The 26,320-nt window shown below is 36.4% G+C and overlaps 1 protein-coding gene across 3 annotated transcripts in view; it reads left to right on the top strand.

Annotated features, from left to right (window-relative positions):
• The window catches only part of LOC136856782 (NADPH oxidase 4), a 287,464-nt gene that overhangs the window by 232,158 nt on the left and 28,986 nt on the right, over nucleotides 1-26,320 (top strand). For all 3 annotated transcript variants that reach the window (XM_068224960.1, XM_067134888.2, XM_067134889.2), the window contains 2 exons: nucleotides 1,529-1,640; nucleotides 16,738-16,815. In XM_068224960.1, the coding sequence (XP_068081061.1) occupies nucleotides 1,529-1,640; nucleotides 16,738-16,815 (190 nt within the window). The remainder of the gene's footprint in view (nucleotides 1-1,528; nucleotides 1,641-16,737; nucleotides 16,816-26,320) is intronic.

Below are 26,320 nucleotides of genomic sequence, written 5' to 3'. Positions count from 1 at the left end.
TACCTACCTCTATAGTTGCATGAGATGCTTCTTGATCACTTCCATCTACTTCAAGAAGCAACCATGAACTGCTCCTTAATTGCAAGCAACCCACTAAGTGGAGATTGTTCCCATTATGACGTCAACATCTCACAGATTCTTGGTCTTCCTTCAACCAGTGATTATAAATTTAGATTTAATGACCAGCATTCTACAAATGATTGATTGTTGAACACAAACTCAATACTATAAAAAAATCTGTTAAATTGTTCCAAATGGAAATTTTGCATATACTTATCACTAATTGCTTCAAAAATTGCATTTTTTTTTTTTTTTTGCAAAAACATAGCAAAGTCATTAGATTGTAAGAAATTATTTGTGATGTTTTGCTAGTTCAAATAATTCAAAAATAATTTGGAGGTTGTATATCAGTAGTAATTACACATATAAAACTATGTTTTGTCATCTATGATTCCTCAAAATTTGCTAAATTCATGACCATAAAATATTCCACTTTCTAGTTATACATTTACACTTTTCCATAAAAATCCATAAAAATCCATAAAAATAAAGAGTTAAGTTATGTAACCAGCCAAACTTACACAACTGCTAAATGTTAAATCAAGTTCATTGAATTCCTATGGTTACTGCACCCTATATATAACATATAATAAAATTATTCTTAATATATTTAGATTTCAGGATCCACCATTAATGTAAGTACAGAATGCAGTAAAGCAAACAGTACTGCCTGGAATTACAATCATGCTCTGAACATGTAGTGACATTTGCAGGTGATGACAGCAACACATAGGCCTATTTAACTGAGTTGGTATACAGCATGCGTTCAAAATGTGCACTCTCATGTCTTGTCCATTGTTCATAACATTCCTGTACACTGTCGAACAAGCTGATGAACACAGGTTGCTGCAAGGACTTTGTATCTTCTCTAGTAATTTGGAAGTATTCCTACATGAGTCATCTGACTGGAAAATGGATTCTTTCAGCATGCTCCATTTGTAGGCATTTGGGGGCAAGAGATCCAGGGAGTGGGAAGAGTAAGGGAAATTAAGTGATCTCCAAAGTGTTGTTGCAGAAGAAAAAGTGACACCTTCATGGTGTGAGCTGTAGCTCCATCTTGCTGCATCCATTGTCGTTGCAGTGGTAGGTTTCTGGCAATATTCAGTACTTTTTTTATGTTCAGAGTATGTCTGTAATTTCCGTACCAGTACTATTTGTTTTGCTGTAAGTACAAATTAAATGATAATGCAACCTCATACAATGTTTTATGCATTTAATCATTTTTTATGAACTGCTATTTAACATATCATATTCTACATTAGCAATATTGTTATTTTCTTACATGCAATAGCAATAATATCTTCAACAAAGTTAGAAGAAAGGAAAAATCATGATAAAATTTTGCTTGGACACTCTGGTATATGTACAATGTGAAGCAATTTATATTTTCCAATCAGTGCTTTTAGCAGTACCATGTTTTCCACCAAATTTCATCGTCAAGTCATACTATTCCTTCATTCTTGTTTAGGACTTGCTCAACTCTACCTGAGAGGCCTCAACATCTGCATCTTGTGTGGCTGCTGAGAGATCCTCGCCAACTAGTATGGTTTGCAGATCTTCTTTGTGCTGTCCATAAGAAGGTACATCACAGAAAAGTTCAGGCTAGGTTCATAGACATTATAGTGAAAGCTGTCTCATGAAAGTAAAAAGAAGGTGGATGTTCCTTCTTCACATCCGTAACTACTCCTAACTCAGTGGTAACTTAAATAATATTTCCCATAAATTAAGCCATGCTGATATCATGAAATAATCTGTTTTAAATGTAAAGCTACATGTATATAAAAACTTTGCTATTTATTGTGTTGGTATATTAGCCATGGGCATATGTTTCTATTCATTTATTAAAGAGTCTTGATAAATGTTTTGTTTGGACAATGGATTTGATATATTATTAATTAGGGCTCGGATTTTAGGTGCTTATAAATTGAAAAATATTTTATTTTTTATGTGCTTAAAATGTCAAAAATATGTTCCACAGAATCAAAAATATTTTCTTTGTATTATCTACAGTATATGAAATTTTAAAAAATACTCACCTAGTCCACTAGTCAGCAAGTGAAGAACTGTTGCAGTGAATCACAAAAGTAGAGGTTAAATTCGGCATCTTAAAGCTGTAACGATTTTCATGGAACAATGTCCTATAAGTTATCTTGAAAATGTACATTCAACATCACAGGATGTTAGCCTTGCATTTTTGTAACATGCAGTGTCACTGACACTAAGATGTTCCGTCTGCTCAAAGTTTTCCACATTCTTCCCCATTAAAGTATCTGAAATTTTTTGTATCACATGTAAACTTTCTTCTTATTTAGGCATGAAAGAAATTTAACTTTAATTTTATTTGCTTTTGAAGCATAGACTTCATTAAGTTTGTTTTCAAATTTGTTGATTTTTAAAATGATTCTGTCAACAGTAGATTTTTTTTTTTTTCCAACTTAGTAATGCAGTGCGAGGGAAAACAGAAATTTGCACTAATGATGGTTAAATCAGTTTTAAGTGCAGTTAATTCACTTGGAGTTTGAAATATGGCCTGCAGTATTGATATTGAAGATGCATCTTCTCTATCAAGTTCATTAATGACAGAATTAACCTGTACAAAATTCATTGCATAATACTTAACAGCATCTACCTAAGTACCCCAATGGTTAATGACCGGGGCGGGAGGGAATGGAATATTAGGTGCCGTGCTTTTAAATAGTTCTCTTCTACTTGATGATTTCACAAATACTTTTTTGTATTAGCAATCAATTTATCCACATTTGGATAAAGTACATTAATTGTTTCACAGACTCTATGCACAGCGTGCGCTAAACATGTAGTGTGGATCATTTTAGGGTAGCTCATTGAAAATCCCTCTCCAGCTTTAATCATGTAAGGAGCAGCATCAGTAACTAGTAACAACACATTATCATATTTTATTCCACCCTCTCCAGCTTTAATCATGTAAGGAGCAGCGTCAGTAACTAGTAACAACACATTATCATATTTTATTCCACCCACTCTCCACCAGAGAATAGGCATAGCATCATTGAAGATGCATGCTACAATATTGTGTGATTCACTGCAGAAATTTCTTCACATGCTGAAAGAAAAAATTTATATGACAGCCCTCATCATCTTTTAGAACTCCAATTATAACATTAACAATTTTTCTTCCACTCCTATCACTTATTTTGTCAAACGACACCCAAATGTTTTCATTTTCACACAGTTTTCCAATTTTATTGTTTCCTCGTAGCACTTAGTAGGTAGTACTTACGTAATGTTGATTCATCTGGACGATCTATATTTACATATGGAAACTCCCTAAATATTGGATTACTGATTTTTGAAAGCGGAATGTCTGTGGACATAAATACACTGCATATATCTGTGGAGTATTCAGCAACTTGTGACGGTTCTGAAGAAGACAAGGAGGAAGCTAACAATTCACCAACAAGAGTTTGCCTAGTTGGTTGATTTTTTAAACGGTTCACTGCGGCTATATGCTTGTGTCCACTTAATTGTTGATTGACTTGAGAATGTTGTTTTGCAACTACATTCTTTCCACATACCTTACAGAAAATAATTTTGTTATCTGTTCTGAATATATCTTTTAATTCACTTACATATTGTCATAAACGTGCAGCGTCGCTACTCTTTACTTTTCCCATTCCGAACCACGAACATCTGTCGTGATTACTGGAAATGAATTGACTGGTACAACGGTAAAGCAGTGGACTAGAGATACATGTGAAGTAGGGAATTCCAGAGATGGGAAGTCCTGATAATGATGCAAGCACTGCATTGTTGCACTGGCTGGAAGGATAACAGCAGCGGTATCATAACAGGAGTGTCTAAATGCGGTGGAACTTAAAAAAACAGTCAAAATATTCGTTTACCAATGTTTTTGTGGTAAAAATATGTAATAATATTTACTTTATCAAAAATATTTATTTAAATTTAAAAGATCGAAGTTAAGTGTTTGTATGCGATATGAAACATGGTATTTTGAATTGAGAGGTCTCAGTTCAGCTTTTCTGTAAGTATGGAAGTCATAAGTACTAGCAAAAAAAAAAATTTACATAAAATCTGAGCCCTAATTATTATCATAACAGTCTACTACTGCCATTAGCATTATGTGCGGAATTGAAATATTTTGTGTTTTGTTGGTTGTATCTGAAAGGAATCTTCCTTAGTTGCTTATTGTACGTACTGTCTCACATGGGTGCCTGCAAGGGGGCGGGGCTCCCTCTTCCCCCCCCCCCCCCCAATCCCCCCTGCCAGAAAAGTTGATATTCGATAGTTTAATGTCATATCTTACCAGATTATTTCAGAAACTGAAGTTATTGACAGTCAACTATCAACTCTTATAACTGGTAACAATGTGTTTCTGAAAGATGAAAGTGACAGAAAAGACAATGGCATGTTCTCAACGCAGGAAAATATATGTATGAATTATTGGTAAAAGCATGTGCTCCATCCACAACTAACGTACAATTTTAAAGGTAACTTGTGAGCTGGAGCCAGCCATGCTTTCAGACATCAGTGGTTGAAGGATCATTCAATGTGGCTATGCTATTTTCACAAACTGAAGGGCGCCTTATGTCAAACGTGTTGTTTTCTGATTAAGCCAAGTGTTAAAAGAGGTCTTCAAGGACCATTCATTATGAAACGTTTCACAAAATACAAGGACTTCAATGTTAGTGCCAAAGGTCATATAAAATCGAATTGGCACAGAGAATCATCAGAAAAGGCAAAATATTTCTGGGTATCTAAAAAGGAAGGCAACTCACAGTGGCTGATCAAATCAATAGTTGTCTCCATCTATTTTCTGTTCACTTCAAGGGAAGACAGCGGAGTTTCTTCATGATTGATTGGAATTCTGCCTGGAAGCAGGACATGTTATACTACGAAAACAGTTGGGCTGAGTAGTTCAGATGGTACAGCGCTGGCCTTCTGAGCTCAACTTGGCAGGTTCAATCCTGGCTCAGTCCGGTGGCATTCGAAGGTGCTCAAATATATGAGTCTTATGTCAGTAGATTTAGTGGCATGTAGAAGAACTACTACAGGACAAAATTCCAGCACCAGAATCTCCGAAAGAGTAGTCATTGGGATGTAAAAACAATAATATTACTACTATAACAGCATCTCTCAAATCCTGCAAACAATACCAAGTACATTTCTTATTGAATTCTAAATGAAATTATAGCATTTTGAGAACAGGAATTATGAGAATACTGGTTACAGAAGCAATTCATGGAATGCCTTCTCTGTTATTCCTGATGAGACAGCTGACATATCTGGAATCGAGCAGCTGTCTACTGGAATTCGGTTCATAAAGAATATATCTAGTGATGATTTGAAAGTACGTGAAGAATTTGTTGGGTTTCAGCCTTTGGAAGAAAAGAAAGCCAAATCAGTCACAACCACAATTTTGAATTTTTTAACAAGCTGTGGTCTTGATTTAACCAAACTATGTAGTAAAGGATACAACGACTGTGCTACAATGGCAGAACATGAAGGTGGTGTTGCAAAATTAGTACAAGATAGGTACCAAAATGTTATTTTCTGTCACTGTGTTAGTCATAAACTTAATGACCTCATTGAACTCTTAGTTGTGAATAATGCAGCAGATACCATCAATTTTTTTTTTTTTCCCCCACTCTGAAAAAGGCAGATCTGCAGAACTGGAAAAGCAAACTTATGTGGTCAAAAATATGGTCAAAGACAAAATATTAATCTATTCTTGCCATAAAGTAGCCACTGGTTTCAGAGCAGTGAAATTCTGTATTTAACAAAGAAAGTAAGTAATGAAACAAAAAATAAGAGCGGGAAAGGCATCTCATCATCATCTGGCAACAAGTAAGTAATGAAATTGAAGAAATCAATCTCTTCTCTATAGCAGAAAAGTTAATTTGAAAAAGTGTTATTGTGCCCCCCCATGCCCCCCCTCCTGGAAATAATACAGTAGAATCTTGAATATACATTCCCGGAAACTATGTTTCCCCGCATTATTCGTTCAGATTATGTGGTCCCACGAGCATCCTAACTAAATCACATTGTAAAGATCCTGCATTATCTGTTCTTCAAAGAAATGATTTCCTGGAACAACTGTCCAGAAATTTCAGTCCCATCATCTCTAAATCTTCGATCATGTGTTTTTTCAAGAAACTGTATCTCACAAAAGGACAGCTACGGCATACTTATGGATCTCGGTGTTAAAATCCCATCATTGTGATAATCAGAGGAAGTACTGTACTAGAAAAGCGATCGGTGGTGAACTTGCATAAGGGACATCTTAGCATCGCATTCAGGTTGTATTGTTTAGAGAATCCTCAGAAATCATAAAGCAGAGTGTTGCCACGACAATTGGAAGGAGATAGAACGCATTTTGACAGCTCTACTTGAAGACGGAATGAGTTTCGTCAAATGTTCGTACTTGCAAAACGTCTACATTATGTCCAGGGTTAGATGTTTATTTTTGTTACTTTTTTCGATTGTTTTCGGCACTTCTTTCAGGGCACTGTTTAGTCACTGGGCTTTCAGGCAAATCGAAACTGCTCCTTCTTAACACAAATTTAGTATTTTTATATTATTGTAGTATACGATTACTGGTATGTTATCGAGACCAGAACAGATGTTGTACATTACATACATAAAGCCATGGCAGGTTTTGGGATTGCCTATTACTGTTTTGGTCCTACTATAAGGCTGGAAATTTCACCTATTTGTGTTAAAATGTTATAAAATCTGCAGCTGTTTCATTTGCGCACATTACATTTTAAAAGTTTGTATCATTTCGCACTCGTTTTGACTTGTACAGCAGGCGCGCTTTCCAGCTAAGCTCAAGGTCACGAATAACCGTAATTTCTTAAATTTTGATGATATATTTTTTTCTTTCCAATTTGATTGTGATTAATGACAGGCAGAATTGACAAGCATATTGCCAGAACAACTAATCTCTTTCACAATAGCCAAGGGGGCAAGTAATATGCATATAAGCAACTTCCTCATATTAGCAGTCTTCAGCATTTCTAAATTTTACACTTTCCCTCTCGTTGTAGACATTATCAACATGCTTTCCTACAAATTAGAATCAACACTCACGCCTCACCTAATATCAAGACTGAGTGTCCCCTTTCAACCAGTAGCATAACAAGAGGCAGCAACCGCAATTTCAATGAAAGGAAACAACCAGTTTTGCTCTGTTGAATATCCATTCTTCACTTTTACAACAGAAGTTAAGAAGAATGCTGAATTCAAATAATACATGCTTTAATAATAATATGTCAACATACCGTTTTCTAGATTTTTAAACAACCTTATATCTTAAAACAAACACTCATTCACAGGACGGGCACAAGAGACATTTTAACATCAACAATTTGTACTCAAGATTGCAAAAAGTTTTGAGAAGGCAACAGTTTATTACGACCACAACCAGTTTGAAAAGTTTTTAACCAGATTTTATTCAGTGTCCTAAACAAATGCAAATGTTCTCTAGTATTTTTTAAAATTCAACATAGGAACAGAGTTTTAGCCATAGGCATTCAGACTAAGTTGGAAAAATGGACAAGACAGTCAATAAATTTTAATTTTTATTCATACGATCTCTTTAACAGTAATTAACCATCTCAGCCAAGCTGATTTCTTAGATGTTTTTAATATACAAATTCTCAAACTGTTAATTAAGAACATGTAATATGGACTTCTTTAACTCTGTATAATGTATTATCTATGTAACATTTTGTACAAAATCAGGATCCTGATAAATAATTAAGAGGTACAAGATAAAGGCTGATGATGCCCAGCTAGAGGGCGAAACATGTCCCAATAATGATATTATGACAAGATATAAATCTTAATTATAAGAACTTTATATTGTATTGAATAGGAGGATTTTAATAAATATACACGATACTTGGACTTAACATAAAATTCAATACGGACCAACAATGAGAATGATTCCATGTAACATACCACTTATTGCAGGTTATAAACTTCATTTTCCTTGTCCGTATTGAAGATCTACTTGTGATACAATTCCTTTAGTTTTGCCAATTGCCACCTTTTCAATGCAATAAAAATATATTACAAACTTACATATTTATTATGATGTTTACATGGTACATGTTTCGCTCCTTTTCGTGAGCATCATCAGCCAAACTATCATTAATCTAAGATTGTGTAAGATCATAAAACAATTCTTTTGGTTCAAGATTACTCCTATAAAACTAATTGACAATCTTATAACATTTTAAAAGTCACACAACAATAAAATTATGTCTTAAGTTAACACTTTTTGTCTAAAATCTTCTTCAGTCCAAACATTTTATCGCCGAAACTTATCCAGTGAAAATCTTTTAAAATTGTTTAAAAATAAGAATAAAATAAAAAACTTTTGAAATCTGGCTAGTTGTGTTGATTCCCATTGCTTAACTTGTATAATTGTCATTAAAACTTCATAACAGTACTGAATATTTTCTGCAGTTGATAATTGTCATTATGGTCGATAGACTTGTTCTCATTGCTGGAGTAACATTTATAAAATGTATTGGTATTAATTTATATTATCAATGGGGTAAAATTGTTCATGAACAAACTTGTTGATGAAACACTTTTTGATGTGATATTGGATTTAAAATGTTCTCGAACGTTCCATAATGGCTCGTTGGTGTATCTGTAATGAAAGATAAAAATTATATGTTTATGGTTTTGATTGTATTTCTGTATAACATCTTATTGGAAGAATTGTCACTTACTTTCCTTTCTGCTGTGTAGTTGTTTGGTGTTACTCCTAGCCTCTTGAGAACTACTTGTTTTCCTGTTTGCACTTCTTGTGTTATATGAGTGAGTGTGGATGAGTTTACGTTTTGGCGGGGAGCGGGAAGGGGAAGTTAAGGTAGGCGGCGCATTGGTAGCTGCAGTAGACTGTGGAGGGGATAGTCTAGGGGAAGTGAGGGGAGGAGTTGAGTTTGTTTGTGTCAATAAGCCATTAACTTTTATCGGATTAAAATGTTTATAGAATTTATTTATATCTGATTTGAGTATTTGTATTAGTTCCGGTAATTGTAATAAGATGGGATTCTTTATTTCTATTTTGTCATTTAGGTTTTTATTTTTATTGTATTGTTGATCTAAATGAATGTATATGTTTTCCAATTCCGTCATTTCTTTTCCTTTTTCTACTCTTCTTAAGATTTTTAAATCCCTTTCAATAGTTGTAAAACTGTGTCCAGTTTCTTGCATGTGTGTACTCATTGCAGAATGTTTCCTGTGTTTGGCTGCATTTACATGTTCAAGATATCTTATTATAAAGCTTCGGCCAGTCTGGCCAACGTATGAAAAATTCCACTCTGCGCACGTGAGCCTATATATTCCAGATCCTTGATATTGATTACTATTTGCATTAACTTTATTGTGGTTGAAGAAAACGTTTTGGTTCGTGTTTTGGGTCTTGAAGGCAATGTTAATATTTTGTTTTTTGATGGTATTAGTGATTTGGTATATAGCTGGGTTAGTAAATGTGAAAGTTGCAAATTTGGATTTTTTATTTTTATCTGGTACAAGATTAGTGGCCAATTTTATTTTCACCTTATTAATGATTTTGTTAATCATTTCTATTTTGTAACCGTTATTGAGTGCTAGATCTTTTATAAAATCAAGTTCTTTCTTTAAATTCTTGTTTGTTAGTGGAATTTTTAGGGCTCTGTAAACCAAACTAAAAAATGCTGCCTGTTTGTGAGAGTTGGAGTGGAGTGACTCGTTTTTGATCGTTTCTGGAGTAAACGTCGGTTTTCTATAAATTTGGAAGTCAAATTTGTTTCCTGCTCTCTTTACATTTATATCTAGGAAACTTAATGAATTGTTCCTTTCATCTTCCTTAGTGAATTTTATATTACTGTCTAATTTATTTAAGAAATCCAAAATATTATCACTATTGTTCAGTTTACTGTCTATTATAACAAACATGTCATCCACGTATCTCAGCCAAAGGTTTAGTCCATCTATGTTATTTAAAATTTTAACGTGTTCTAAATGATCCATATAAATGTTAGCTAGTATACCTGATGCAGGGTTACCCATTCCTAAGCACATTTGCTGATATATCTTTTGATTAAATGTGAAGTAATTATTATTTAAAGTAAATCTTAATACATTTATGAATTCTTCTATTTCACATTTACTTAATTTACTATGATTGAATAAATTTATTTTGATTATATTAATGGTTTCGTTGATCGGTATGCAAGGGTACATGTTAGTTATATCATATCAACACATTTCATGATGTGGTTGCAGTTCGAATGTAAGTTTGTGTAATATATTTTTATTGTATTGAAAAGGTGGCAATTGGCAAAACTAAAGGAATTGTATCACATACCACTTAGTCGAGCAGCTTGTCTCCTTTCTCCTAAGTCTTCCCAGCCCAAACCTTGCAACATTTTTGTAACGCTACTCTTTTGTCGGAAATCACCCAGAACAAATCGAGCTGCTTTTCTTTGGATTTTTTTCAGTTCTTGAATCTAGTAATCCTGGTGAGGGTCCCATAGGGTCTTACCAGAGACTTATATGCCCTCTCCTTTACATTCTTACTACAACCCCTAAATACCCTCTTAACCATGTGCAGAGATCTGTACCCTTTATTTACAATCATATTCTGACTTTTAACTCCGTTTATCATCATACCATTGCCTACTGCCCATCTCACAACATTATCAAGGTCATTTTGCAGTTCCATATTTTGCCAAGTGAGAAACCGCACATGGTACATGAACAATGCAGTGCAGAATGTCCTGGCAGCATATAATTCTTTTGAAGTAAATAAATTAGGAGACGAGCTCACAATACATTACTAAACTTACAATGGACAAAATCTTTCCTAGTTTTTGGAGTCAAAATTGTTCTACAAATCATTGATAATCCCAAAAATTATTATTACAAATAATTGTTTAATAGTAGTGAGTCATGAATTTTAAGATATGGAGGACTCCCTACCATAGAGAAGTGACAAAAGCTGTTCATTTCAATGAGTTTTTAGGGGGTTGGCATATATATATATTAAATGCTCCTATGTATATAAAAAACTGTCTGATAATATAGGCTCCCAACTGGTTTCACAGATTACATCAAAATCTTCAAGTGTTTGGTAGAATCAGAAACCAAATCCAAGGCTCCCTCCTTGATAGTCTTATTATATAAACCATTTTGATATAGCCATTTTTAAAACTTGTTCATTTTTTTTAGTATTTTCTAACAGAGAGGAGGTGGTGGTGGCTATGGTGATTATTGTTGTAAGAATAAGCACAACTGGACAACCATCCTCCTCTTACAGATCAATCCAAAAATTAACTGACAAATGCTCTTCAATTACACATGCAATTATAATATATTTCTGTCTTTAGAAATTTATAACATTTTGAAGATATTTTTTCCCTGCCTTGCCAAGAAGCTTATTATTAGGGTGAAAATTATTTGAATTCAAATTTGAGCTAAATATCAAACAGACTTCCAGTGAAATAATTCAAAAGTGTTGTATACCAGTAAATTTAATCAAGTCATCATCATTATCATTGTCGTCATCATCATCTGGAACAGTTTCCAACTACAAGTTGAGTCTGCTTGAAACGTAAGCCTCTCCATTGTTTTCTGTCCATCCACCACTTCCTTTCTGTCACTGTCATCCAGTTCTCTCCTCTTGCCTCAATGCTCTTCTTTACACCTTTCCGCCATCTGTGCCTTGGTTTTCCTCCAGGTCTCCATCCCTTCTGCTCCATTTCTAACATCTTTCTTGGTATCCTCTCTTCTCCCATTCTCTTAACATGTCCATATCACTGTAACCTTGTTTTTTCTATCTTTTCCTGTAGGGGTACCTCATTTACCATTTCCCAAACTCTCTCATTCCTTATTCTGTCCATTCTCATTAAACCTTCTCGACACCTTTGAAACTTCATTTCCACAGCTTGTATTCTACTTTTGTCCCTCTCCTTCATCAGTCACATTTCTGATCCATACATCAAACACCGGTACAAAATAAGTCTCGTAGATAATTCCTTTACACCTCTCATCTCAGTGGCACATCTCTGCTCTGTATCAGCCCTCCCACACTCTTTTAAGAAATCCATTTGCACACCTTCCTCTTTCACTGATTTCCATCCTGCTTCCTCCATTTCCTTCAATTACATTTTCCTGGTATTTAAAGCTTTCAGCTCTTTTCAAGTGCTCTCCTCCTAATGTCATGCCATTGTGCATTCAATTCTTGTTTCGTGATGTTACCAGCATTTGACAAAATTTGACCATTTTGGGTCCCAAGACTTCATTCCATAAGATGACACAACTTCCTCCCGAACATTTAGCTGTTCCTGCACTTTGCTCTCACTATTAGTAGATAATCTGCAAACAGCACTGCTTTCATTCTTCTCTCCCCAATGGTCTGTGCTTGCTACCTTCCATATTATACCATCCATCCATCACCACTATAAATAGTAGAGGAGAGAGGGCACTTCCTTGCTTTAGAGCATTTGTTAACTGAAACCATCCAATTCCTTCAGTTCCAACTTTGACACAGCTTTCACTTCCATCACATATTTCTCACCCTCGTCACTTTCTGTTCATTTACTGCTTTTGCTCTCGCAGCTTCCCAGATCTTGTTTCTACAGACACTGTCATATGCCTTCTCTATGTCCATGAAGGCCATCACCAAATCTTCCCCATACTCCTAGAGCCGATCTTGTAGCTACTCACTGTGAATATGAGGTCAATACTGTTTTTCTCTGAATTTGTTTTCCACTGACTTTTCTATTCACTTTTCCAGTACTTTTTCATAGATCTTGACACAGTGGCACATCAGGGTGACACGGTAATTCTGATATTTTCTTCTGTCTCCTTTCTTAAAGATGGGTACTATCACACACTTCTTCCAATCTTCCGGTACTTTTTTCTCATTCCACACTAACCGCATCATCCTGTATAGCCACTGTGTACCCGCTTCCTCTGCAACTCTTATCTTCTCCACACTTAACTCATACTCTCCTGATGGTTTTCCCTGTTTCATCCTCTTTATGGCTTCCTCCAATTCTATCCAGGTGAACTTTTCCATTTTCTCCTCACGCTTGTCATCAATTTCCTCAATACGATACTCTTCTTCACTTGATCCAACCACATACAGGAGGTCCTCAAAGTATTCCATCCAGATAATTTTAATTTCCTCCTTTTTCTCCACTAGGTTACAATTTTTATCCTCTATTCTCTCCACTTCACTCTGCCTGACCTTCTTTTTATTTCTTGCCATTCCAACTTCTGGCCCAGTGAGGAAAGCAATGGGAAACTACTTCACTTCTCATTCCTGTAGTATGCCTCTTCAGTGACACCTAGGCTAACTATGACAGCTGTTGGTGGAGCTGTGGAGGATCAAACCAGCCTTCGGACTGAATACCCAACATACAACGTACATTCCATACAATATTTTTTAATCAACTTTATCTATCTTTCCCCATCATCTATAGTCTTCTCTTCACTCTGGTGGTCTTTGTTGGAACCACACCCAAAAGGCCTTGTTTTTCTTCCCTACTGCTTCTTTCACTCTGTCGTTCCACCATGATATCTTCTTCCATTCCTTCCACAGGTCCTTCCATATGTTGTTTTTGCAGCTTTTATCAACGTGCTCTTGAATGTTTCCCATTCCTCCTCTCCTATCCTTGGTTCGTCTTCCTTCCTTATTAGTTCCAGTTACTCTCCCTTGGTTTTCTTCTCTTTCAATTTTCATACTTTTCTTTGTCTTCTGTACTTTTCTTTCTTTCAGTATTCGAAAATTCATTATCAGCAGCCGGTGATCACTTTCTAAGGCCACTGATGGTATTACCTTCACATCTATGATGCTCCTCTTCATCTCACAGACAAAGAGCATATACGCCACAACTGATTTCAGTGACCAATCCCTGTTATACCATGTTATCTTGTGGCTCTACTTCTTCTTAAACCATGAGTTTAACCACCAACCCACTCCTCTTGCAAAACTCCAGCAGTTTCTTTCCTTTCTCATTCCTCTTTCCCCAACCTTAAGGTCCCAGCACATTCTCATAGCCCATCCTGTCCGTACCTATGTGGGGATTTAAATCTCCCATAACTATAATGTGCTGGCCATTTAGCTGGTTCTGCAAATAATCCCCAAAATCTTCCTTCTCTTGTTGAGTGCAGCCTACCTGAGGTGCATACACCTGAAGTATTTCAAATATTACAAATATTTTCATTTTCATAATTTACTCACTTATGCCTTTAACTTCCATTTTCAGTCCCTTTCTCACTACTGCTACCATTCCACTATCCCTTCATTCTTCCTTTCCACTCCAGTACAGCTGGAATCCATTCCTTATTTATTTATTAACTTCTCCTCTCCACTAGTGTTGGCTACTGAGTGTATGATTTGAAGCAGTGCATAGATTAATTCAAGTGTCGGAGTGAATCGATTCACAGGAACAGCGAGTTCATGGCACACGATTCAGTTGATTCGCAGCAGACAGTGTTGAGTGGCTCACTCACAGATCAGTGAGACACAACACACACACACACACACACACGGTTCATTATCAGCACACTGCATACTGGCGAGCAGCCAAACTTCTGCTGGGGCGAGACATACAGAGCCATAGCACACTGAAAGAATCGTACGCTAAGAAGGGCTCTCACTCTCAGCTCATTTGAAAATAATACCCAATTTCATTCACTGTCTTCTTCTTACAGGGGGTGTAAATAATATATGGATTTATTTGCAGTGTTAAAAAGGTAGTCAAAACGTAATTCCAAAGTAAGTAGCTAGTAAATAGATAGGCTATTTGGTTCTTCTATTTATTAGTGTAATGAATCAGTATTATAACTTAGTCGACATTCGACAATTAATTCAACTCAACTATCTAGCCTAGCTTATGCCTCTGAGTCATGCTCGTAACCGCTCAAAATTGTCTGTTTTATATTGGGAAGAACCGCTCAATATTTTCTCAGTTCGTATGCCACATCATTGCACAAGACTTCAATAATAGAATCACGAGATCACCGGTGTACGAGGACAGTGGGTAAGTGAGCTGACTTACGCAATAACTTAAATAAAAAGATGTTGAATCAGAAAACCACAGGGCTACTCTACATCTTGAGCAGCCTATACAAAATATGACAATTTAAAAAATCCTCTGCTGATAGAAAGAGACACATTTTCAAAGATGACCAAGCGAGTTGGCCATGTGGTTACGGTTGCGTAACTATGAGCTTGCATTCAAGGAATGGTGGATTCGAATCCTGCCGTCGGCAGCCATTAAGATGGTTTTCCATGGTTTCCTATTTTCACACCAGGCAAATGCTGGTGTTGTACCTTAATTAAGGCCATGGCTGCTTCCTTTCCACTCCAAGCCCATTGTCACCATAAGGCCTGTGTGTGTTGGTGCGAGGTAAAGCAACTTATTTGATTTATATTCAATATGTAGGCTACTTATTGCAAACACAGGTATTTTTACATCTAATTCTGTATATATAATAGAGTTATGACTTTCAGAGAACTGAGGGAAAACCATAAGTTAGTGTATAAAATTTGAGTTATGTCAGGTCTTCTTCTTCTTCTTCTTCTTCTGCTTCTTCTGCTTCTTCTTCTTCTTCTTCTTCTTCTTCTTCTTCTTCTTCTTCTTCTTCTTCTTATTATTATTATTATTATTGTTATTATTAACTATGTAAGTTTTGTACTGTAATATAACAAGCATGTATAGTACTGCACAAGTGCCTTATTTTTTCCTACATTTCATTTTGAACTTATTTGTTTTATATTGTGTATTTACTGTACGTACAATGAAATTTCCATGTTCTTTGAAATCATTTAAGAAAGACTAGGCAAACAATTGATAGGGAATCTCCCATCTGGGCGACAGCTCTAAATGCAGATCACTGTTGATTGGGCGTACAGATATTTTTTCATCTTATTCTGTATGGAGTTGTCACTGTGTGGGAAAGGCTTTGTAACATCAAAATTTGACGCAAAGAGGTGGCTGCCAGACTCTAATGTGCCGTGAATTGGATCACTGTATTGATTCAGTAACGTGAACAGAATCAAATTAATTGATTCAGTAAAATGAATTGAATATCCCATCATTACTCTCCACCTTGTCTCTGCCAAACCTAGCATATCCAATTTCTTTTCCTCCACCACATGTACAATTTCCTCCACTTTGTTCGTTAGTGTCATAATGTTCAATTTTCCAGATCATAGTCTGTTGGCTATGCAACCAAGGTCTTCTTCTGATGGATCTGTCCAGCTTAATGTTCCTTTTTCTTTAAAATGACTTTTAATCCATCACCGGCTTGCTGGAACCCTATTAGTCATCACTTCTCAGGATTCCTGTATGGCCCTCATAGTTACCGTAGCAGTTACAGGGCACACAAAGTTCCCACTGTATATCAGCCCCACAGGCAATTCTCTATTTCATGCCGTTGCCCGTCTCCCATGATGTGGACAAGGGGTTGTACTTGTGGGAGACGATCAAGTAAAAGGCCAAATGACTTTTGCTTGATAGCTTACTGAAATGTTTTGTCTACTTGATCATTGCGTGTGCATTTTAATTTTTAATTTTTTGTTACTTTTATAAATATAATTTTGACAAAATTGATTGGAGTGGATTTTTCCTATACTAATAATTTGTAACTTAATATTACTTTCAGCTTTGGTTTGCTAATTATCCTGATCGACTGGAATTCCGGATACACCTGACAAGGGGTTTCCGATCCGTAAACCTTGAGGTATGCAAATTAACAAATGAGACTACAACAGTAGAAAATAATAAGTATCAAGAAACTATTTAGCAAACCACATCTGTTAACATGAAAAATGAAATATTTATGAAATGTTATTAACAAACATTGTTAATGAGGTTTTTGTAAGTTGTTAAGCTTAATTTATTTTACAATTACTGTAAACTACAGTTATTTTTCCAAACAAATTTTGAAAGCTCATAAAAGCAAATTTTACTTTCCATTTGAATCCATTGAAATATAATCATATTACTTTGACAGGCCCCTGCTGGTGAGATGTCGTGTTTACACTGCACTATGTCATCTGGTATGGGCTAGAGCAATTTGTTACTTTCATTGACCTGTCTCAGTCTCATCCTTGGCTTTGACAATATGGAAGTGACCAAGGTATGAGCGATGCTAGTAATAACATTCGTTATGCAACAAGTTCCTGCTATGAATGGTGTGAAAATGTTGCTCGTAGGGTCAGTTGATGCATGCATTTCAGTGGGCTTGACAGGCTGATATGCAGTAGCAACTACTGGCTCGGTGAGGAAAGCAACGGGAAAGTACCTCACTTCTCATTTCCCTAGTATGCCTCTTCAGTGACGCCTAGGCTATCTGTTGATGGCTTTCAGTGGAACTGTGGAGGATCAAACCAGCCTTTGGGCTGAAGAAAAAAAAAAAAAAAAGAACACACACACACACAGTACCGGTAAAAGAGCCCGACTCTCAGATTATATTTTAAAGTAAGCAAGTATATAGTTCTCAGGGCAAAAAATAGTTCTCAGGGCAAAAACTGGTGACTAGTAGCTAGGGCTCGGTACAGGAGGTAGGGTCCTATCTACAAGAAAACTTTGACTTTGACTGAACATGAGTTTATTCATATAAGACATGAAATTGCACATCACCTCCAGGTAGATATAAGTTGTCTTCCACATAGTCCTATAATATGGCTCAGATTCTCCAGTTCACCAAGCCGAGCAGGTTGGATCACGCTCCAGAAGATTCCAGGAACTCCGTACAGAAGCGGCTGGTCTGTCTGGGTTGGTAGAAGGTAGAGATGCCTCAAACTTTCGAGGCCCAGGTTGAACCCCGATGATCCTGGTGATGTTGCAGATAATCATTTGCTACCTCAGTCCAATGTGACTGAGAGGGTTGATGTCTCCAAGGTCACTCGCAGTACTGATAAATCTGAGTTTATAAAAACCTTGGGTGATTAACCTATTAGTGAAGTCACTGGTTATTATTCATCAAGACTTTCAAAATTTAACACTCGTAAAATGATATGTCTCTGTATACGAGGATTATGAATACTTTCAAAGTTCACCACTAGCAAAAGTCTTTGTCTCTGAATAAATACTGGCAAAAATAACACAAGTCCCTTCTCATGAAACTATGACCAAATTTTAAGTTCACCACTGGCGAAGGTACAAGTCTTTGAATGAACACGGACGAAAAACATAAGTCCATCCACATGAAAATCTGAATAGATTTAAAGTTCATCACTGACGAAATTTATAAAGTTTTGAATCAACACTGTCGAATGTACAAGTCTTTGAGTGAACATGTACGAAAAACACAAGTCCATCCACATGAATAAATTTACAGTCTATCACTGGCAAAATTTGTAAGTCTTTGAATCAACACTGGCGAATGTACAAGTCTTTGAGTGAATATGGACGAAAAACACAAGTCCATCCACATGAATAAATTTACAGTCTATCACTGGCAAAATTTATAAGTCTTTGAATAAACACAGGTGAAATCCTAAATTTATGTTTTAAAGACGTTGAATGAAGTTAGAGTTCATCACCGGCAAAGTTTATAAGTCTTTGATCCAGTACCAGCAAAATCACAAATTTATGCTTACAGGAACTTAAAGCACATTCAGAGATCATCACTAGCAAAGGTTATAAATCACTGTTTATTAGAGGAATGAGTCTCTTAACACTCGCAAATATTGCAGGTTCAATTTATGAAGAATTCGTTCTTTAACACACGTAAATAATACAAGTCCAATTATGAATTTAGCACACGTAAATAATACAAGTCCATTTCATGAATAATTGGAAAAATTTCAGTCTCGAACACCCGTAAATATTGTAAGTTCAATTATGAAGACTTAGAAAATGTTCTTTAACACTCGAAATATTGCAAGTCCACTTGAGAATACTTGGAAGAATTCGTTCTCCCACACTCGAAAAAAATACAAGTTCACTTTATGTATACTTAGAAAATTACAGAGTTCCTCGTCGGGACTGTCACTACATGACGATAGTAGCAGCGAGAGTGTCCACGCTGACTACTCAGCTGTAACTGAGTGAACAGGCTACAGTGGGCCCTCCTTTTATTCGATCCGGGACGTCTACGTCACAATGCGGCTTGACTAAATATCTCCTGAATCCCTTGATGGATTTACTTGAAACTTGAGCATTGCGACGTTCAGGTGATCCCAAACAAGATGACATATCGCTCAAGCCGCTAGCATAATTATTACGGGAGTTACAAAATTTTCCCCGTCGAACAATCCAGAAGATGTGACGTGGAGTCTAGAATATACGAGTCCAGGCTGGGAACACGTGGTGTGACGGGCGGGCGGTCTAGCTAGCCCCTGTGGCTACATCACAGCTCACAGCTGTCCTTCACTCACTTGCTTGCCCCGCTGACGGTAAACAAACCAGGCGTGCTCAGAACATCACGCGTGATAATTAAATGTAATTTATACTCAAAAAATACTCGTGTACGGGTTGTAACCGGTACATATCCCTCCCTCTCAGGGAAAAGAAAATACGATGAGGATTTTCTTTAGTTAACCTTATTCAAAGTATTTTTTTGAGATTGGAAGCATTGTAGATGCCTTCAAGGTTGCCATCTAATCTTGTGATCTCGTGAGCACCGTTGTCCAAAGATCTAGAAATCCTGAAAAATATTTCTTTCCATAAAATCGCTTAATGACATCTTTAAGTGGAGTAGGGTGGTCATATTCGAGGACCAGTTGGTCATTCAAGGCACGAGCGTCCAAACACAAACGTAGATTACCATCGGGTTTCCTTACTATGGTAAGTGGATTAATATAGGGCGTAACGCATTTTGAGATAATTCCGTCAGCCTCCATCTGACGAATCAGTGTCCTGGTTTCATCGATGTACTTCTCGGGCACTGGATATGGTTTGCGTTTATAAGGCGAAGCATCCTTGACGTTGAAGTGGTGTTTAAAATTCTTAATTTCTCCGGGCTTCTCATCAAAGAGGTCCGGATAAGCCTGATAGATTTCTTCCTCTGCCGGTGCTATGTCAGGGTGGTAATCTGGGGCTTCAGTTACCCTGGAGATGTAGGTGAGAAAATCGGGCCCTTTGTCATTTAAAATTTCATCAATGGGTCCCTCTTCATTGGGATCTCCTTCTTCTTCTGACACGGGTCCCTCTTCTTCCTCGGGATCACCCTCTTCTTTCAGTATCTGGTCGACTGGGGCGGCATCGCTAATCACACCATCGACTTGTGTACAGGGTAAATCAATCCCTTGAAGCCAAAAATCTTCACCATCCACCAGCTGCAACTCTACAGATCCAATCCTACATAGATGAATGGTGTTGGCAGAGTAGTCAATTGTAGCCTTATATTTAGACAAAAAGTCTGAACCCAAAATAAGGTTGAATTTCATAGGCGAAATTATCAGAAAGACATGTTCACACACTTCCTCATGAATGGTGAACTCAAGGAATACTTGCTGCTTGCATTTGATATTCCGGTCAGGAATAATGCCCTTGATCTTCACTTGTGCAACGGGCAAAATCAGAAGATCACATTTATCCTTAATCAATGTTATCAGTTTGTCAGAAATTAGGGACACTTGCGCTCCTGAGTCCACTAATGATGATACTTGGAATCCCCCAATGCTAATACTAATTATGGGTAAACTTCGTTGGACATGTTGACGAATAGGTAACTCGTCCTCAAACACTAAGTCATCATCGATGTACCAATAATTTAATGTTAATGTTTGAGGAAACACTAAGTTTAAGAGCACACTTCAAATCGTGGTCTGACAACTGGCTTCAGTGTTTTGGTTTGGTGATTTAAAATAGAAAAGATTCATTCACAGGCATACGTGGAACCGAATATACTCAACATTCTCACTGCAAACCTATGCAATCGGGGAAACCATTTTTTAAAAAACATTATGAGCCCAACTACTCCAGAATTGTGCCCTACCATAGAAGGTATTGAAACTAGTTTGTTCCATGGCAAAGAAGCATTTTCAACAACACTTACAATGCAGTTGAAAATCTCGATGCCTTTCGTGGTATTTTTCATAGGCACTAAATCCAGTATTTCCTCCCAAATTGTAAAGTTTTTGTCAACCCCTCGTATGAAAACGGCTAGCTGGGCCGTGTCAGAAGTATCTGTGCCCTCGTCAATTGCTAAGGTGTATGCCCAGAAGCTTTATGTCAGTTCTAATAATTGTAGGTGGACATCATCAGATAGGTCTTGAATTTTTGTCGACACTGTGTGCACAGACAAGCTGGTAGCTTCGAACTCTTGAATGACAAAACTCCTCACCTGCTAGAATTAAACATTCCTTTACGAATTCACCACCACTGAACGGTTTAAGTTTCTTTGCAATTAAATATGAAATTTTATAACTCAGTCGAACTGCTGACTCACTGATCGAATGCTCGACATGGTTATTTAATTTACCTTTTAGTTCTGTAATTACACGTACCCTTTCCTCGCCTTGATACTGATCATAATCTGCAGCGTGATACAAACAGTAGTGGCGTTGTAAATTATATATTTTTACATACTGTAGCTCTTTTCTACAAACTAGCTGTAGCAATCCTATCATTTTTAACAAATAAATATAGATCTTCCCATATAGATAAAAAGATCGGAGGCGTGGATAGCTTCTCGCACCGTGATGTGCCCGCTTCGTCCATACTTATGTACTGTACTGTACCACTAACACCATACGGCTGAGGATATTGATAGATATGTCAAAATCATTAAAAAAACTTTTAAATCGGAATTTGATCCTAGATTTAACACTTTGGAGTGTCTGGAAACTTATATTCAATTTTTAACCACGCCATTTTCAGTTGTTGCAGATAACGTTGATCTAGACCTACAGTTAGAGTTATTAGATTTACAGTGTGATAGAGAACTAGAGATAAATTTTTGAATAAGAAGGATTTGTGTGGCTTTTTATGAAAAGTGTCTTTAAAAGCCGTAGCCACCAGCATGTATGGCACTTCACGTGTTTACTACAAAGCGAGGCTGTCTCTTCGTCTCCAGTCTACGACAGCGGCTCCCCACCTTCTGCGCTGTTACGTCACATGGTCTCTCCGACGTCAAACGGTCTCTCTTACATCACACGCCAGCCAGTTGGCCGACCCTGACCTAGAGGCATCTGTACTTTACTGAAGTGACTGCAAAACGTATCTGTACTCCAAAGGAACGGCCTTATTCAACACCTGGCAATAGGTATAAAATGCATCTCCTGGCTTGGAGATGAAGGACTATTAAAGGCTAAGGTAGTTCACCCTAAGAGAAAACCTTTGACTATGAGAGGCCTAGTGAATCAGCAGAAAGGGAGAAAAATGTGCTTTCAAAAGGAAACAGAGCCTCGGAATGATTAGAAAAACACAGACTGTGACCAGTTCCTCTCATATGTTTGGAACAAATGATGACTCCTTGGAGCCTGAAGCTAAACCAGGGAATGATGAAAAGAAGTAACACCTGGATTGGGAAATATAAAAAAGAAGTGTTCCAAGACTGAGGATTGGAACACAAAATATAGAACACTGACAGTTAAAGAGGGAAGATAATAGATGTGATGCTCTGATTGGTAGAAACAAGATGGAAAGGAGAAGGCAGGAATGAACTGAGATGAGGTTTTAAGTTAAACTGGATAGGAGATGAGGAAGGAAGGAAGGAAGGAAGGAAGGAAGGAAGGAAGGAAGGAAGGAAGGAGTGGAAATAGTGATGGTTTAAAAGAAGTAAATGGAATAAGTGGCAGAATAATAGAATTTATTGTAACCATGAGCAGTTAACAGCAACATTTAAAATAAAAATTATTAATTCTGTTAAGATTATTTACATGGTCCAGAAAAAGAAGCATGAGGGTGAATAGCTGGACAAAGCGTAAACCAACTTTAAGTACTGCTAACAAAAATCAATGAAAAACTGTATTCCCTTCTTTTCCTATGGATTGATATTGTTCAACAACAGCAACAACTGTATAACCAAAGGAAAGTATCACCTTAAGAGCTTAGAAGTTCTGATATTTACACAAGAGGAGCTCATAAGCTCAGAAAACTTTACATAGAGGAGCTCTTAAACTCAGAAACCTTACAATTTTGGGGAGGAGAAATCCCTTTTCATAATAGTCATACATTCTGATCCATAGGTCTCATAAATTTACACTTGCAGAAAAAAAGGCTAGCCTGTACATAATTTGAAGGCAGAGTCAATAGAGAACAGAGAAAGAAGCTTCTATTACAACTTTCCATCAAACAGGTCTTGAACCCTGGAGTCCACTGTACAATAAATTTTACAAATGCCTTATTGGGCCAGTAGTCCACATTAATAGCAGTTGTCTGATACCACAGACACTTGAAGCAGAAAATACCCATGTTTTCATTAGGTAATCAGTCAATACCTTCACTACCCTTATCTAACAAGAAAAATAATCAAAAGAGCTGTAAGTATTCAGAGGCATAAGGCTAGAAAAGAGAGAGAGAGAGAGAGAGAGAGAGAGAGAGAAAGAAAGAAAGGTTACACTTGAAAGGCCGAGAACAAAATGAGAATGGAGGCTCTAACCCGAAGCACTCCAAAGTTAAGGTCCAACAGAAAACACCTAGTTGGACATAAGGCCCAATGATACAGGGGCTAAGCCATACTACAAGGTGATTAAGTGAAGAAAAATTAAGAGGCCAAAAAGATGATAATAAATTTTGAAAATTGAAAAACTTACTCACCCAAAATGAAATTAGAAGAAGGGAAATGAGGGTAAACACTCGTGCATCCTCAAATTTTACAAAATCCCCATTAGGGGAGAAATTTTGAAGTTTGAAGACTGCCCAGATAAACTTACATTTAATTAAAGTTGAAACAGAAAGCCCTACATTAAAGTCAAAGAAACACCAGACGACCTAACAGTTACATGAACATTGGAATCTTACCTATCTTCACACGCAGCAAGATTCACAAAGTTCACATCATTAAAATTCTGCCATACCTTTGTTCATTGCCGCCTTTTCATGCTACCCCCTGCTCCATCAATCTCCCGAAGGAGATCTTCTTGCTCACGTAGAATACTCAATAATATACTGCTGCAAGACACTTGATTCAAAAGGTACACCTCTTTTACAGGGAGCTGACAGAGAGTTCTAGAATAAATGAAGTAAAATCAAATTTAATAGGCTGATAATATTTTGATATTAAGCCGTATCATTGGCAGATCAATTTAATCACAGTGTCAATAACTCCAATAAGCCAAATGAAGAACTGAACATTGATTAAACAAACATTCTCGTTGGTAGTTAGAGTTTCTGAACACCAGGTAGCACTAGAAAATTGATGCTAGGGACATCTGGTCCCAAAAGATAAAACTTTCACAATATAAGAAAGTTCAGCAATTTCTGAATAGACAACAGCGCTGTTGGAATGTGGCGGCAATTTAAACAAATTAAAAACAAATAATTACATGAGGTCAAATCAAACGACATGAGGCATGAATTGAAGGACTTTTGTGAACTGAACTTCAAGAAAAGAAATTAGCTAAGTGAACAATTTTTTTCTGTAATATACCAAATTTTAAAATAAAGAACTGTGTAAAATTAACCAAGATAACTAAAAGGATTAAAACAAAGATCAACAGATAAAATAAAACTTACATAGTCCTAGAACAAACTCTGTATGTGTCTCACTTAACCTACAAATATGCCAAATAACAAAGGTAAGTAGGTTGATTACCGGTACAAGTTACATCTTAAAAGGATAAAAATTATGTGGTCCTTGCAAATTATCAGAAACCCTACTTAGATGTTTAACATTTGTTTTACAGTGAGCTCATCCCATAACTACATTTAAAATTGAAAAATGATTATGATTAAAATCTACATTTTAAAAACCAATGTTAGCAAAGTTAAATATTCAAGTTTACATTTTTTTAAACAAAAAAGAAATAAAGTAGAAGGGCGAAGGGAAACAACTTCACAGATGATACTGGTTTAAAAGACCTCAACCACAAAGATGGAATGGCAGTAATTTGCAAATCACTCCCTTGACACTTTAATTTGAATATATGGTGAATAGAGCTCAGCGGGGAAAATGCCTGCACTTAAAGTTAAGTTACATTACCATGATTTAAAGACAAAAGCAAGTGCTTCCCCAAGGAACGCTGGAACTCCCTACTTGAGAGAGAGTGATCCCGGATCATGTCTGTTCTCCAAGATAACCGAATCTGAAAGAAGACTCACTAACGCGCATCCTTGGCGAGCGAGTTTTGGCCCTACATTTTGGGCCATCTTCAGCCATATAACTATAAGATATCTTAAAAACTAATTAGCCTATGCCTAAAAATATTTCTAAAAGTATACACTTAAAGTCTTGTCAGTTTGTTATATTAATGGATGATGAAACAAGTCTGTGCTTATGTGATGGCATTAAAATAGTAGCCTACAAACTTAAAAAGATTTGTTTTATTTGTTTTGTCAATTTGTTATAGTAGGTTTTCTTTCTCTCTTTTGGCTGTGTTAGTAACTCACAACACAATGATATGTTCCTCATCTTTGTGCATAATCTTTCTCTTGCTTCTTACAAGCCCATGTAACACTGTTTTGCTCCCCTCTACATCCTCTTGTATCTCTCTTGTGAATATCTCCCAGCTATCCTCTTCTTCAGTTACTAAATTTTTTACATCTCTTTTTAATTTCTTGATACTTCCTTTTACATTGTTCCTTTTTATCTCTGTTCCATTCTTGCTTGCTTTCTTATTTTCTTTCACAACTTCCTTTACTGTCTCCACCATGGTGTCTCCTTTTCTTTTACTCTTGCAGATATTCTAACACAGGTGTTCTCTGCACAGCTTACAAATATTTCTTTGAATACATTTAACAAAAAGCCAGGTAAACAATTGATAGTGAATCTGCCAATAGGGCGATAGCTCTAAATGCAGATGATTGATTGATTGATTGATTGATTGATTGATTGATTGATTGATTGATTGATTGAAACAGAAGCAGTGATAAATAAATCACCTACTGAACAACAGGATGAGGTTAGAGTTGAAGTTAAAAGGAAACTACCTCACTACATAAAAATTCTGAAAATCGAACAAACGGTAATCATAATAGCAATGCCATTAGTAACTCCAGCAAGCAACAAATAACAAACCTCAAAAATAAAATAAAAACTAACACCCTAATTATAACCAAGGCCGATAAAGGCAATACGACAGCAATTATGGACAAATTAGACTACATTAATAAGACCATGCAATTTTTTAACA

This window comes from Anabrus simplex, chromosome 1, assembly GCF_040414725.1.
Source record: "Anabrus simplex isolate iqAnaSimp1 chromosome 1, ASM4041472v1, whole genome shotgun sequence".
NCBI lineage: Eukaryota > Metazoa > Arthropoda > Insecta > Orthoptera > Tettigoniidae > Anabrus > Anabrus simplex.
Note: the sequence above shows the minus strand (reverse complement) of the source record. Positions and strands in the feature narration are given on the sequence as shown.